General features: G+C 45.9%; 1 protein-coding gene across 2 annotated transcripts; it reads right to left on the bottom strand.

Moving 5' to 3' along the window:
• Nucleotides 1–12,061: 12,061 nt before the first annotated feature.
• LACRT (lacritin) lies at nucleotides 12,062–16,112 on the bottom strand. Of its 2 annotated transcripts, none has more exons than XM_070788705.1 (5): nucleotides 16,018–16,112; nucleotides 14,439–14,477; nucleotides 13,130–13,237; nucleotides 12,675–12,764; nucleotides 12,062–12,209 (listed from the first exon to the last, which is right to left on the bottom strand). In XM_070788705.1, exons 1-5 carry the CDS (start codon nucleotides 16,073–16,075, stop codon nucleotides 12,142–12,144), a joined length of 363 nt encoding a protein of 120 aa, XP_070644806.1. In that variant the 5' UTR covers nucleotides 16,076–16,112; the 3' UTR covers nucleotides 12,062–12,141. The 2 variants fall into 2 exon arrangements, with proteins under 2 accessions (XP_070644806.1, XP_070644807.1); XM_070788706.1 differs by having other exon boundaries at nucleotides 13,130–13,186.
• Nucleotides 16,113–16,417: the final 305 nt, after the last annotated feature.

The following is a 16,417-nucleotide window of genomic DNA, read 5'->3' as shown; positions in this document are numbered from 1 at the left end:
ACCCCGTGGACTGCAGCCCACCAGGCTCCTCCATCCATGGGATTTTCCAAGCAAGAGTACTGGAGTGGGGTGCCATTGCCTTCTCCAAGTTGAGTACCTAGGCTAACTTTATTGAATTTATGAACAAATTGGAACAGAACTTGTTTGCATGTAGGGGACTTACTGTATATGATATCACTTTTATGTGGAATCCAAAAAAATAATACTAATGAATCCATATACAAAACAGAAACAGGCTCACAGACATAGAATACAAACTTATGGTTACCAAGGGAAAAGGGCAGGAGGGAAGGGGTAAACGAGGATATGGGATTAACAGATATACACTACTACACACACTACTATACATAAAATAGATAAGCATTAAGAATTTATTCTGTGGCACAGGGAATTATATTCAATATCTTGTGATAACCGATAATGGAGAATAATCTGAATATATATGTATAATTGAATCGCTTTGCTGTACACCTGCAACTAACACAATATTGCAAATTAACTAAACATCAGTTTAAAAAACCCCTGCATGGATCACAGCCTTGTTGCGGTGCAGGGCCCTGTGTAACGCAATAAAGCTCTGAGCCATGCTGTGCAGGGCCGCTCAAGATGGACGGGTCACAGCGAAGGGTTCTGACAAAACGTGTCCACTGGAGGAGGGAATGGAAAAGCACTCCAGCATTCTTGCCGTGAGAACTCCATGAACTGTATGAAAAGGCAAAAAGATATGATACCAGGAGATGAGTCCCCCAGGTTAGAAGGTGTCACATCACTGACTGAGTGAATGTGAATCTGAGCAAACTCGGGGAGATAGTGAAGGACAGGGGAGTGTGGCGTGCTGCAGTCCATGGGGTTGCAGAGTCAGACACAACTTAGCGACAGAACAACTATTTAAAAAAGTGTATTTTCTCTTTTCTCTCTTCCTCTTCACCAACTGATTTTCATGGGTCATACTATTATTATTAATTTTCTTACTAATTTCCTTTATGTATTTATGCTTTGATTTAAAAATAATTTTGATACTCCAACTATAGAAGTTGTATATCTGCCTACTCATATTTACTCTGCTCTCTCTTCTATCTCTATCATTCCTATTCTGATCTTTCATTACATTCTCATGGTTTTTAACATTTGTTGCTTAGTTGCTAAGTCATGTCCAACTCTTTGTGGCCCCATGGACTGTAGCCCACCAGGCTACTCTGTCCATGAGATTCTCTAGGCAAGAATACTAGAATGGATTCCTGAAGCAGTTTTAGCTTTTGTCTTGCATTACAGTGGATTTAACACTCACAACTAATCCTTTTATCTAGTTTTCTCCATTTAATCTCTCAGTTGGCTAGAATTTATTGCCTGATGCTTTTTTGGAAAGCATTCATAGGATTGAAATTCCCTGAATTCTTGCATGCTAGAATATTTGTCTGTTGCCTTTAGCCAGGTAAAATGGTTTGATGAAGTACAGAATGCTCGGATCTCACTTTTCTTCTCCTGGAGGACTTTGTAGGGATTTCTCCACTGTCTTTTGTTGTTGAAGTCTGGAAGGAGACTGTGTGTGTGTGAAAAGTGAAAGCGTTAGTTGCTCAGTCATGTCCGACTCTTTGCGACCCCATGGACTGTAGCCTGCTAGGCTCCTCATTTTTCCAGGCAAGAATACTGGAGTGGGCTGCCATTTCCTTCTCCAGGGGATCTTCCCAACCCAGGAATCAAACTCAGGTCTCCCACATTGCAGGCAGATTCTTTACCGTCTGAGCCACCAGGGAAGCCCATATGTGTGTGTGTGTATTTCTGTTTTCTTACCTCAGTGGGTATGTTGAATGCCCAATGATTCTTCATTTTTCAAGATAAGGAACTTAATGAGGCCAGTCTCAGCATCGATCATTTTGAATCAGTTTTTCCTTTCAATCTATAACTTCAAGTTTTAGATTTTATTTATTTATTATCTTATTTTTGGCTGTGCTGGGTCTTCGTTGCTGTGTGTGGTCTTTCTTCAGTTGCGGTAAGCAGGGGCTACTCTCTAGCCGAGGTACGTGGGCTTCTCACTAGGTGGCTTCTCTTGTTGCAGAGCACAGGCTGTGGATCTCAGGCCCAATAGCTGTGGTGCCCAGGCTTAGTTGCTCTGAGGCATGCGGGATCTTCTCCAGCCAGGGATCCAACCCGTGTACCCTGCATTGGCAGGTGGATTCTTAACCACTGGACCACCAGCGAAGTCCAAGTTTTTAATTTAAATTTTAAATTATGGTAAAATACCTGTAACACAGAATTTACCAAGGGGACAAAGAATGCCACCTGCCAAATCAGCAAAGGATGCTGCGGCCATCAAACCATCAGCCATTACAGCAGCCTTGGCTCAATGGTGAGCCCCAAGGGAACTCTGGATGCAGACAAATAGGTGCCTGCCACCAAGCCTTCAGTCACTGCAGCTATCCCCAACAGAGCGCCCAGAGTGGATTCTGGATGGGCAAGTGCAGGACACTGGTCCTAGAGAGTTAAGGTGCATATCAAAGACATTATTTCAATGAGTCCAGACTCTTCCATCTTCCTGTTCATAAAAAAGTACTGAATTCATTAACTTGAGATGTCTGGTTTTCTCTAATTAACAATAATTTTTTGTTGTTCTATTTTTTTTTTTTGCAAACATTCCTGTGTATCCTGGCTCATCCTTTACCTCTTTGGAACAGCCCCTCAGAGCTATCTGAGAGGCTGACTTACAGGCCTAGGTACTCAGCAAGTACACTAAATAAAACATAATTCTCCAGTTTTAGGTTGCACTTTTTTTTTTCAGTGGACACCATCTAAATCATTTTTAAGTGTATAGTCCAATGGTGCGAAGTATATTCATATTGTATAGCCCATCTCCAGCACCTTCTTATCCTGCAAAACTGTAACCCTTAAACAACTCCCTGTTTGCCCCTCCTTTCAGCAAGATTCACATTTTCTTTATTTTTTAAGAAACACTGTCTTCAATTATGTTTTTCTTTTCTAGGCGTTCAGTTCTTTTATTCAGGAGCAGTCATTATACACATGGTGGATCTAGTTATAAATAAAGTGCCCTTGATTATGCTCCTCTGAATATATCATGCACTTCAGAGAAGCTGTCCTCTGCCAGGTCTGCCCGTGATCTGTCATTAAGGGACACTGTCAGCATCTTCCCTCAATTTGGTTCCAGGTTCACTGGGCTTGGCAGAAGTTTGTCATAGAAAGTGTTATTTGGGGTTGCTGCTGCTGCTGCTGCTAAGTCACTTCAGTCGTGTCCGACTCTGTGCAACCCCATAGACGGCAGCCCACCAGGCTCCGTCATCCCTGGGTTTCTCCAGGAAAGAACACTGGAGTGGGTTGCCATTTCCTTCTCCAAGGCATGAAAGTGAAGGTGAAGTTGCTCAGTCGTGTCCGGCTCTCAGCGACCCCATGGACTGCAGCCTACCAGGCTCCTCCATCCATGGGATTCTCCAGGCAAGAGTACTGGAGTGGGGTGATATTGCCTTCTCTGGTTATTTGGGGTTAGTACTTTCTATTTTCATCCACAATGGGATTTACACATCTGCTTTTATTTTTCTTGTTGTAATCAATTCAACTGACTTCAGAGATAAGAGATTGGTAGATGTATCTTTACTCTTGCTCCTTACATTTGGATTTGTGTTACTGAGTGGGTCCCCGCCCCTGCCCCCCGCCACCCCCCGCCCCCGCTGCCATGTTTATGTCTGAACATTAAACTTCCGTAACACCGGGTAAACAATGGCACACCCAGAAATAAGTCTATATGTTAAAACACTTATTTTTATTTATGTGACTGTATCAGGTCTTAGATGCAGCATGTGGGATCTTTTCCTTTGTTTAGTTGCGGCATGCAAACTTAATTGTGGTATGTGGATCTAGTTCCCCGACCAGGGACCGAACTCGGGCCTCTTGTGTTGAGAGTGTGGAGTTTTAGCCACTGGACCACCAGGGAAGTCCTGAAGTAAGCCTATTTTAATTTCCTTTTTTTTTTTAATGATCATTTTCATGAAATTTAGGGTGGAAATTGTTGTTGGCCAAAATCTTGACTTCCTTTACTCACAGAAGCCGAATAAAAAATATGGAGACAGAGTTTGGAGGAAATAGAAATGTGGCTTCAATTCTCAGCCAGTGGAGAGGGGCACAGTAGGCTCATGCCTAAAGAACTGTGCCCCCTTTCCCATGAGGAGCCTAGGGACTTCTGTAAGATGAGGCTTGCGGTCAGGAGTTGATGAGGAGGTGTTTAGAATCTTGATTTCCTTCTGTTGCATTGCCCCAAAGACAGTCATGCGCTGGTGCCAATAACCCAGTAATTGAGTCTGGCAGTTTGGTGGCTCTGATATGTAACTACAAGGGGAAGGGTGTTGTAAGAGTAAACACCGGACACAGGATATTTAGCATAGAGTCAAAGGAAAATAGGTGTGAAGTGGAACTCCTGCAGAGTTAGGGGGCAGAAAAGCAAACTTAGTTATAGACATATAGAGTTAGGAGCAGTTAAAGTAAAAAGGGCTTCCCTGATAGCTCAGCTGGTAAAGAATCTGCCTGCAATGCAGGAGACCCCGATTTGATCCCTAGGTTGGGAAGTTCCCCTGGAGAAGGGAAAGGCTACCCGTCCCAGTATTCTGGCCTGGAGAATTCCATGGGCTGTATGGGCCTGGAGAATTTCATGGACTGGATGGTCCATGGGGTTGCCAAGAGTCAGACACGACTGAGTGACTTTCAGTGAAAGTAAAAAAAAGTAGGAGTGTTCAGGTCTGCTCACTGATGTCTTTATTCTCTTTGTTCTCAGGAAAAGGAAAGAGAAAAACTCATTCTTCTTTTTTCCTTTTTCACTGCAACACATGTTGGATCTTTCATTTAAGGTGTGGCATGCGAACTCTTAGTTGTGGTATATGAATCTAGCTGCCTGACCAAGGACTGAACTTGGGCCTCCTGCATTGAGAGTGTGGAGTTCTAGCCACTGGTCCACCAGGGAAGTCCTGAAAGAAGCTTATTTTTAAGTAAATAATTATTTTTTGGTCATTTCATGAAATTTAGGGTGGGAAGGGAGGTAGAAAGTCGCGCTTAGCCTTCCTTTTGGACACAGATGTGTTTGTATCTACTTTGAGTGGTTTGTCCCCAGACTGTCTATGTATGCACTGCACCTTCAGTTCAGTTCAGTTCAGCTCAGTCGTGTCTGACTCTTTGCAACCCCATGGACTGCAGCATGCCAGGCTTCCCTGTCCATCACCTGCTCCCTGAGCTTGCTCAAACCCATGTCCATCAAGTCGGTGATGCCATCCAACTATCTCATCCTCTGTCGAGCCTTTTTCCTCCTGCCCTCAACCTTTCCCAGCATCAGGGTCTTTTCAAATGAGTCGGCTCTTCACATCAGGTGGCCAAAGTATTGGAGCTTCAGCTTCAGCATCAGTCCTTTCAATGAATATTCAGGACTGATTTCCTTTAGGACTGACTGGTTGGATCTCCTTACAGTCCAAGGGGCTCTCAGGAGTCTTCTCCAACACCACAGTTCAAAAGCATCAATTTTTCGGCACTCAGCTTTCTTTATGATCCAACTCTCACATCCATATATGACTACTGGAAAAACCATAGCTTTGACTAGATGGTCGTTTGTTGGCAAAGTAATGCCTCTGTTTTTTAATATGCACTGCACCCTGCCCCCACCCAAAGTAATGCTCAAGTATACAGATCCATACCACAAGGAGGAGTGGTCTGCTTCTTTTTTCTTATATAACCCTCCCTAGGTATCCTCAGGGGATTGGTTCCAGGACAGCCTCCCCCCTCCCCCCTACCAACTTGAATTCTCAAGTCTCTTGGATGAAATTGCCTAGTATCTGCATATAACCTATGCAATCTTCTCATATACTTTAAATCATCTCTAGATTACTTGTAATATCTCATACAATGTAAATGTTATGTAAATAGCTGTATATACAATGTAAATGCTATGTAGATGATTATATATGTAACATTAAAAGCTATATAAATAGTTGCCAGGGCAGGGCAAATTCAAGTTTTGCTTTTTAGAACCTCCTGGAATTTTTTTCTGAATATTTTCAGTTTGTGGTCAATATGATCTCGGGCAACCTCGGCCTGCACCAACTTGGAGTGGAGCTTGGGTTACCAGCCAGAGCTTGAGGCTGAGTCACTGTGGTGAAAACACCAGATCCTAACCATAAGACCAGTGTCAGTGACAAGGGCTCTGGCCCTTTGACTTTGCAGAAAAGAGTTTCCACAAAGACGGAAAGTAGCGAAGCAAGTAAAGTATTTATTAAGTGAGAAAAAGAGTATAGTATATGTGGATAGACACATGGGCAGACTCAGGGAGAGTCCCTGAGTTGTGCCCTCGTGGCAGTTTGAATCACTTATATGGGGCATTTCTTCTGGTTTTCCTTTGACCAATCATTTTGATTTGCCTGGTTCTCAGTCCATATTTGGTATGTCTCAGGATTCTTCCATGTGTGCACATGCATCTTTTAGCCTAGATGGATTCTACTGAAGAGGCCTGTGGTTAGAACGTCCCTTGGCATCACTTCCCCTTTGACCTCCAGGAGTCTTTCTGCACATGTGTGGTCAGGGAGGTCTCTTGACTTTGAGAATCAGAAATGTGGTCTGGGCAGGGCCCAGCCTCCTCCCTTAATTGTCCTGCTGTTCTCTTCTTGCAGTTTCAATCCACTGGATGGAATAAATCTCCAGTCATTTACCTGGGGAAGGGCCCCATCTACCTCCTGCCTCAAATTGAATCCACAGATGTGGGACCTGTAGAGAGGGAAGGCAGACTAAAGTCTGTCTAGGTCTTTTGGACTGCTACTGCCATTGTCTTTGGGGTTGAAAAAGACTTTATACCAGCTGGGGTTTCCTCTGAAACTGTCTGGGGAAGCTGCTCCCCTTCCTTAGGTTTTGCCATGATTTCTGTGCCTGTAAGGGCACCGATGTTTGGATGAGAGATGGTTGGTCTGCCCTCTTTTGAGGGGGGAGGATCTGGGTTGTGTTGGGGTGTTGGATGGCAGGCATCACAGGAGCCTGGGTGGGTACTGTCGGTGGGGGAATGGAGAGGTGTTGTGTGCAGATATGAGCCTGAACCGCAGGAATCCCCTTCTTTTAATATACGGAAAGAAGCATCTGTTACCTGTTGCGTATTAGGGATACTGAAATGACTTTCACATAAACCTGCATCTTCACCTGTCTGGTGAAGAGGTAGTACAACGGCAAAAAACATGTTCTGAGAATAGAGAGGTGTAACATTAGTCCTGACAGTGTTCTCTTTTTTTGTAATGCAAGTGAAACTGAGGGCAGTCATCAGATAAAATCCCTTAAACTTGTTTAATCAGTAATGTCCTATAATCTGCCTTCACTGACTAAGTTTGATATAATTATTTCAAAAATTGCATACCCTCCTAGCTTCATGTAGCCCAGATAATACATCAGAAGGCTCCTTTCTTCCTCCTATAGATAATACCTATGACAGATGGGTTGCTATAGTAATGATTGCTTAAGTTGTTTTTCAGGAACTGGGAGTCAGCTCTTGTCCAGTTTGAGCTGGCTAAGGGGAACCCAGGACATGGGGACCCTGACCATCAAACTAGGTCCATGTAAGTGTCCAATGAATGACCTTTTGACGTCAGAGGTCCCAAAACTCCATCCTCAGATCATGCTAACATAGCTATTTTCTGAACATGCATTCCATGAAGAAGCATGTAACTCAGACATGCCTGCACAAAACACGGATTACCTCATCTTTTTCCTACCTCCTAATACTTTTGCCCACACCTCAGACAGCCCTGCTTCTCTAAATATTCCACGCCCCCTGTCTTCAGGGAGGCAGATCTGAGATCTGTTCTCATTGGCTGCCTTGTGAATGAACCCTTTCTATGCTGCAAATCTCTTGGGGTCTCAGCATTTGGCTTGCTGCACGTTGGGCAAAGGAATCTGATTCCTAGTTCAGTAACACAAGTGCCTAACTTACTCTTTGATTGTCAGGACATCCTCTTGAGAGAGGCATCCACTTCAAAGATGGCTATCTTGAAAAAAAAGAAAAGATGGCTATTTTGAATAAACACAATTACCAGCCACAGGACTAGGTGAAGAACCAGGCCACCTCTCCACCCCACACCAATGGCTCCTTTATTTTAGAGATCTCGGCTGGTCTTGATAAATGGCCTTTAGGGTCATTGCTTTTTCTTTACCCATACTTTATTTTTTTAGTTAAAAAAACTTTTAAATTCATTTTGACTGTGCGGGGTCTTTGTGGCTGTGTGGTCTTTTCTGTAGTTGTGGCGGGGCGGGGCATGCGCTCTAGTTGTGGTGCGTGGGCTTCTCATTGCGGTGCTTCTCTTGTTATGGAGCGAGGGCTCTAGGGCACTCAGGCTTCAGTAGTTGAGGCTCCTGGGCTCTAGAGCACAGGCTCAGAAGTTGTGGTGCATGGGTCTAGTTGATCCACAGCCTGTGGGATCTTCCAGGATCAGGGATCAAATGCATGTTGCCTGCACTGGCAGGCAGACTCTTCACCACTGAGCCACCAGGAAAGCCCTTTCTTCCCATATTTTAAATTCCTGCCCTTACATTTTAAATTCACCAATAAAGAGTGAGCCCTTAAACCCTAGGCCTACACCCTCAATTTCAATACAAGCAAAACCCTAGGCCTGAGTTTTCCACCCTGCTGCCATGAATATGTTGTGTGGTCCCAGCTGGGGCATGTAGTTTTCAGTTCTGAAGATAGTACATTTCCCCCCAAAGGTTTCCAGACAGTTATTGCTGAAGGACAGCAAGGGCTCATCTAGCCACAGCATTCGCCATTGATAGACTCAGTTCAGTTCAGTTCAGTCGCTCAGTCGTGTCCAACTCTTTGCAACCGACCAGCATAAAACAACAGGATGGAGACACTGACTTCACAGGATAAGAATGGAGACGTGGGCGGGAGTGGTGAATTCATTCAACATTCAACTAACATTTATCGAGTGCCTGTACATTCTAGGCATTGTTTTAGGCCCTGTGGATACAACAGTGAAAATAACAGAAATCCCTGCCCTCGGGATGCTTCAGTTCCAGTGAAGCAAACAGACAAATAAGTAAATTATACAGTATGTTAGATAGTGAGAAATGCTAGAGGAGGAATTTGAGAGATCTGCTGTACAAGCTAATGCCAGTAGTTAACAATATGGTGTCGTGCACTTAAAAACTTGTTAAGAGGGTAGATCTCATGCTAAGATGCTAAGTGTCCTTAAAACACATACACAGCAAGGAGACACAAGAAATCTTTTGGAGGTGATGGATATGTTAATTATATTGATTACAGTAGTGGTATCATGGGTCCGTGTCTATGTCCAAACTCACCAAAATGTATATATGAAATATGTGCAATTTTTTGTATCTTAACTACACCTCAAAAACCTGAAAAAAAGAGAAATGCTAAAGATAAAAATAAAGTAGGGATTATGTGGGGGCAAGTTGCAATTTTAGACGCACTAGCCAGGAAATGCCTCTCTGGAAAAGTGACATTTGAACAAAGATTTGATAGCAGTAAGGGGGTGAATCATTAGATTACATGTTGATGTTAATATATATCTTTTGCAAGTATTTAAACTCTGAGTAAAAAATTCTAGATGCCAGCTTTAACATATGTGAAGGGGTTTTAAAAGCTTCATTTAAAAAATTCTTTCAGAACAAATTGTAAGAAAGAGAAATTAAAACAATCCAATATACAATAGAATCAAACAGAATAAAATACTTAAGGATAAATTTAACCTAGGAGGTGAAAAATCTGTGTGGTGAAAATTCAGGACATATATATAAATATGTGTTATATAAATATTACTTATGCTGTTCTGCTGTTACTCTCTAAATCACGTCCAACTCTTTGTGACCCCATGGACTGTAGCCTGCCAGGCTCTTCTGTCCATGGAGTTTCCCAGACAAGAATACTGGAGTGGGTAGCCATTTCCTTCTTCAGGGGACTTTCCTGACCCAGGAATTGAACCCGCATCTCCTGCTTGGCAGGTGGATTCTTTACCACTGAGCCACGTGGGAAACCCCATTATTTATTATATGGATATTATATTATGATATTATATGAATATTATTCAGCCATGAGTAAAAAAGGAATACTGCCTTTTGCATCAGCTTGGATAGCTCTTGAGGGCGTTATGCTATGAAACAAATCTGACAGAGAAAGACAAATTCAGCGTGATCTCATGTGGGGAATCTAAAATGAAACCGCACAAAACAAGGCAGACTGTGGCTCTCAGGGGCTGGGAGGTGGGAGAAATAGGTGACGGTGGTCACAGGATCTGAATGTTTGGGTAGGAGATGAGTAGCCTGGTGGGTGGATGAATTTGAGAATGGTGTTGTGTGTTAGTTTCTTAGGGCGGCCATAATAAAATACCATAAACTGGATGACTTAAAACAACATAAGTTTATTGTCTCACAGTTCTGGAAGCTAAAAGTCTGAAATCAAGGTGTTATCAGGGCCATGTTCCCTCCAAAACCTGTACAGGAGATTCCTTTCTTCTTTTTTCTTTTTCGGGCGCGTGGCATAGGGGATCTTAGTTCCCTGACCAGGGACTGAACCTGTGTCTCCTGCACTGGGAGCACAGACCCCCAGGGAAGTCCCAGGAGACTCCTTTCTTGTGGCCTCTTGGAACTTCTGTGTCTGCTGGTGATCCCCAGCCTCCCTTGTCTTCTGGGGCATCGCTCAGTCCCTGCCTCTGTTTCCACTCGACTGTCTATCCCGCACATCTTCACATTGTCTTTCCTCTGTGTGTCTCCGTGTCCAAATTCCTCCCTTCTTATCAGGACGATAGTCATTTTGGTTTGGGGATTCACCTTACTCCAGTAGGACCTTAACTAACTACATCTGTAAGGATCCAGTTTCCAAATAAGGTCACTTTCTGAGGGACCACGGCTTAGGACTTCAACAGGCCTTTTGGAGAACAATTCAACCCACGTACAGGATCGTAGGCTACTCGAGTGTGACGTGCCTTGGGCACCCAGCGTTGATCATAACGGGTGCTCCGAGGGTGCCTGTTTCTGAGGGTCCCCCTCTGTTTCCTTGGCAGTGTTCTTGGAAAAGGAGGATCTGTGGTGGAGGTAGGAGGGCTCAACAGGAGGATACATTGCTTGATTCACTGAAAACAAGTGTCTAGGACGTCTCTGGTGGTACAGCGGATAAGAATCTGTCTGCCAATGCAGGGAACACGAGTCTGACCCCTGGTCTGGGAAGATCCCACATGCCTCGGAGCAACTAAGCCTGAGCACTGCAACTAGAGAAAACCAACATACAGCAATGAAGGCTCAATGTGGCAAAAAACCAAAACAAAACAAAATCAAAAGCAACAAGGTCTGGGCTGAATGCCCCTCACGCCCAGGATAGAAGGGGAGGGAACCTGACGGGGGTGGAGAAGGTTAGTCTAGAATCAGTGGCTCTGGGGGTGTTAGATCCCAGACGTGCTACGGACTGGGCTTTGTGAGAGGGCAGGTGGGAGGAGAGCTGATGGTTCTCTCTTCTGTGGTCATGCATGTCTTTTCCTGTCCGTCTGTGATGGGCAGCCTTGGACTGCGATGCAGGGAAGGAGGAGATACAGGATGAGCATGTGGGTAATTGTGATGGATTCAGTTGGCCTTTTTGGTCAAGCCTTTGCTGCAGCAGCTCATTATTTAACTGGTCGGATCTAACTGGCCGTTGCCATTCACTTTGGTCCAGTGTACAAAGTATGAATGTACAGCAGGGGAGATGCGTTTTTTAATAACAGTGCCAGAACATAGCTGTAATAGCAGTGGTTTGGGCTTTGATTATTTTTCAGGATGATAAATCCTGCTTCTCTGGAGGTTGGCTTAGGTTTTGGAAACGCTCAAATGTCACTGGGAGCCATGAGTGAAGAGCGAGGAGGCAGACCAGAACTGGAGTGGCATTTGGACTTGCACGAGGCCCAGGGCGTGCGGCTGTGGCTCAGGGTGGATGAAACGGCTTGTCACAGGCTGTGTCGCCAAGGCAGGCTGTGACGGACTGGGAGCTTGGGTCACATCGGGCTTTGCCCCCGCTCCCCTAGGGCCCACCCCACAGAGCACTGGCAAGGGCAAGTTGGATGCTTTCACTTTAATTGCTATGGGCTACAAGTATGTTTAAGGTGTTAAGTCCAGAGACTCCATTTCTTCAGCTTCTCAAAAACCAGGCAACAATATTGTTGGAAACAATTTTTTCCCTAGGGTCTGTGCCGCTGCAGTTCCCTCTAGAAGAAAGTGGAGATGAGAATGAGGTTTGAGGGGTCCCAGGCACCAGCTCCACTCTCTCCACCCTCCTCCACTCCATCTCCTGCTTCCCAGCCTCACTGAGCCCCTGGAGGGCCTTACCCAGGAATCGGGGATGGAGGTTAGAGACAGCAGAGGCCAAAGGACCTGCCCATCCCTGCCCCCCGCCCTGACCTGGACAGGAGCAAGAGGAAGAGTAGCAGGCGGTGCAGTGGGAAGTCTGGCAGTGAGACCCCATGGGGAATCTGATATCAGGAGGTTTGAACGTGGCTGAGAGGCTGGAGGCACGTGAAGGCCCAGCACGGGGGCAGCTTCAGCGTGGAGGCGTGGTGACCGTGCCAGGACTCAGGTGTGGGGGGCAGGCGACAATATCCGGTCCACCTCCCACCCCTGGCAAGTGGTGAGTCTTCTCAGTTTCACAAGACTTTGAGTTGGTATGCACTCACCTTCGATGAATTTCTTTCCTCCATCAATTCTTTCTCGTATTTTTTTTCTTATTTCTTGGGCTACCGAGATACCTTTACCAAACCCGAGTTCTAATTTTGGAGCAGAAGAATCACATCAGCAGAAAGGTCATATCATTTAAAGAGGACTCCCACCTTTTCCCCAATCCTGTCCCCCACCAGACATTAGCCTTGGACAAATTCCTAAAGTGGAGAGGTTTTGCGGAGGGACTGAGCTTCTCTTTCATGGGAGGGTGGGTGGGTCAGGGACGAAACCACGTGTGGTGCAGGCAGCACCATCGCCTACTGTAGAAACTCTGCGTGTGGCTGGGTGCGGGGCGAGCCCCATGTGTGCCTTTGTGTCCAGGTGAATGCATATGGCTGCTTCTCCCTGGACTTGTCTCTGCGTGGAGGTGTCATGCAAGCATGCTACTGGAGAGTCCTCTGCAGATACTTACGCAGTGGGTTGAATTCTGAGCTGGGAGGTGCTGTCAGAATCTTCTGGGTTGCTGAGGCTGTATTTTGGGGTGAAGCAGATTCTGTTGGAGCTGGGGTCCCCTCATCAGCTTAGGTACAAACACACCAATTTGTTCATTTTAACAAAATCAAAAGTGTTTTTTCCCTTTGGAATGGGCAGTCAGGATACCTGATGTGTGCTGGCTGCCAGAATACAGAAATGGTATGGCGTGAATCCTGTCCTGTTAAGGGAGATAAAATTTCTACACACTATGTACCTGTTATGGACTGAATGTTTGTGCCCCTCTCAAATCTATATGTTGAGGAAACTTCTCTGGTGGTCCAGTGGTTAAGAAGTCATCTTGCAATGCAGGGAATATGGGCTCAATCCCTGGTTGGGGAACTAAGTCCCACAAGCTGAGGGTCAACTAAGCCCACGAGATGCAATGAAAAGATCCCACATGCTGCAACTAAGACCAGTGCAGCCAAAAAATAAAATAAAGAAATATTTAAAAAAGTTCAAGAGTCTTTTCCAACACCACAGTTCAAAAGCATCAGTTCTTCCTTGGAGGGTAGGGAATGAGTCAGTAAGAGCTGGTGGGTGTAGGGGGGTGGGGGACATGGGTGGGACAGGTGTGGGGAACGTAAACAAGTTCGGCTGAGCTGATGTGGGTGGTACAGGAAGGAGCAGAATGGAACGTGGGGCTGGAAATGAGTGAGGTTGATTAGAAGGCACCCCTCTAAGCAGCTGGCAGTGAGGGGAGGTGTTTGTGGGTGAAGATGTTAATGCTGCTGCTGCTGCTGCTAAGTCGCTTCAGTCGTGTCTGACTCTGTGCGACCCCATAGACGGCAGCCCACCAGGCTCCCCTGTCCCTGGGATTCTCCAGGCAAGAACACTGGAGTGGGTTGCCATTTCCTTCTCCAATGCATGAAAGTGAAAAGTGAAGGTGAAGTCGCTCAGTCGTGTCCGACTCTTCTCGACCCCATGGACTGTAGCCTACCAGGCTCCTCCATCCATGGGATTTCCCAGGCAAGAGTACTGGAGTGGGTTGCCATTGCCATGGGGGTATTTCCCTTGTTATTTAACCTCATCTTTTTTTTCACTTTTTTCACAAAAACTCTTTCCCTTGCCTAGTTATCCTTAGCCTCAGTTTTGTCCTTACCCCGTCCCACCTCAATTCACACTCCTCCCATCAACACCAAGAGCAAGACCCTTCTCCCCTCCCCCTGGATTCCTCTCCCAACTTCCAACGATATCCCCAGCTCCTAACCCTCCCCCCAGGCAGGGACCCAAGGGAGAGAAGGACTCACAGGTCAAGAGTCCCTCGGCAAGTGCAGAGGAAGCATTTTCTGTAACGGAGGAAAGAGATGACAGTGAGGATTGAACCTGCCCCTAGAGTCACCCGCCGTCCCTTCCCAGCCAGTTCTCAGGATGTCTGTGGACACGAGGAGCAGGTTGAACTCAGCCTTCTGCCCCACCGCTATGTCTACCCAGGTGTTCTTTCTGATGATTCATTTCTGCAGTTTCTTGAAGCAGGCTCTGTACTCCTCAACCTGTCCATCATGTCTGAGGCTATTTTTTACATAATTTTCAAGAATGATCCAGCAGGGCCATGTAGTTATTCCTGATAATTTGTTATTTTGAAATTGAATTTGCTAATTAGTAGAACTGAAAAACCAAGAAAAAATAGTCTAGACTTAAAATTAGTCCTGTGGTTCAAGAATTCCATCATTTAACTGAATGTAATAGGCTGCTAAATAATTGTAAACAGTACAATTTCTCTAAGATAAAATATGTACTATTATATTATTTTTATAATTATTAGTATTATTTTACATTATTGTTTTACTTTAAAATATTGTTTTATTTTTTAAAATTCTGATGACGTTTTTTTCTGTAAAGCTTTATCAGAATTTAACAACAGCAACAACAAAAAATTGCCCTCTGACTTACTCCTGGCCTGTGAGTTTCCCTGAGATCCCTGTTGGGGAGCTGGCCAAGGCTGGGGGGACTCAGGCTCCTCTGTAGTGGAGAGGGACAGTGCATGGCCTGGTGATTTCTGAAGTTGGATCCCCCATTCCTTTAGTCTTTCAACATATTTATGCAAAGCTCTCTGCTAATTGAAGGGGGTTCAGTGCTGAAGAAGACAGACCCTGCCTGACAGAGTGAAGTCTATTATGTAATTACTTAATCCCCAGGGTGATGATGCTAGAAGGGCAGGTACAGAGGGGAGCAATAAGGGCAAATGGGGCCTAATTTATTCTCCATGGTCATGGAAGACAGCTTTGAGGAGCTGATACCTCAACTGAGATTTGATAGATAACAAAAGCTTTGGCTGGGCGATACTCAGAGTCAGCTAGGGGAAGGGACAAGGGGAGGAAAAGCATTCCAAGCAGCGGGAAGAGCAAGAAAGCAGCTCCTGACGTTCAAGGAATGGCAGGGTCGTCCTGGACTGAACAATACTTGTGGGGTTGGGAAAGGCATCCCGGGAGGCATGACCGAGAATAGGGCGCACTGCTGGGCGAGTGGAATGTGGGCCAGATTTCAGTCCCCACCACCCACAGCCCAGCACTCCTGTGCAGGGGACAACCTGCCCAGGCATATGCAGTGGCTCAGAGGCCTTGCAAGAAGGCCAGGGTGGTGGAGCAGAGTGGGTGGAGGATGGTGTGTGAGGTGATGGGCCAGGTGAGCAGGCAGGGCTGGGCCATTTCTGGCTCCCTAATCAGTGGGGTGAAGAGGCTGCGTGTGAAGAGCAGGGGGCGGGAGTCACTTGTAGAGGCCGGCAGATGGGACAGCAATGGGGAGAGAAAGAGAAGCAGGAAGACAGGAGTGAGGGTAGCCCTGCACAGTGAGGGCTCTGGTGGGGTGCAAGGGAAGGGCCATACTCACGGGCAAAGACCAGGGTCCCGACCAGAGCTGCCAGGAGGAGGAGAGTCGTGTGTCTCATGCCTTGGGTTGAGGAGAGACTGTAACCACAGAATCCTCTGAGGGTCTGAGAATGCTGCTGCTGAGACTGCAGGACCCTTTTAAGGATCTCAAGAGCCAATGGGAATCAAGCTCACAGGGGTGTGACATCCGCACCCTCCTCCCCCACTTCCCCAGACTGTCACCTGCTAAGTCAACAAGGCTCTTGCCTGGCATCCTTACAAGGAGATCCTCTCCTTCTTGACTTCCAGCCATCTCTTTCCTCCCACCCTCCTCCATCCCACTCGCTCTTTGGGGTTACATCTCCGGAAAGGCAGGGATGGGAGGCAGAGCCAGTTTGCTGCTGCTGCTGCTAAGTCACGTC

This window comes from Bos indicus, chromosome 5 (assembly GCF_029378745.1).
Source record: "Bos indicus isolate NIAB-ARS_2022 breed Sahiwal x Tharparkar chromosome 5, NIAB-ARS_B.indTharparkar_mat_pri_1.0, whole genome shotgun sequence".
NCBI classification, from domain to species: Eukaryota; Metazoa; Chordata; class Mammalia; order Artiodactyla; family Bovidae; genus Bos; species Bos indicus.
This window is presented reverse-complemented; position numbering and strand designations above follow the sequence as displayed.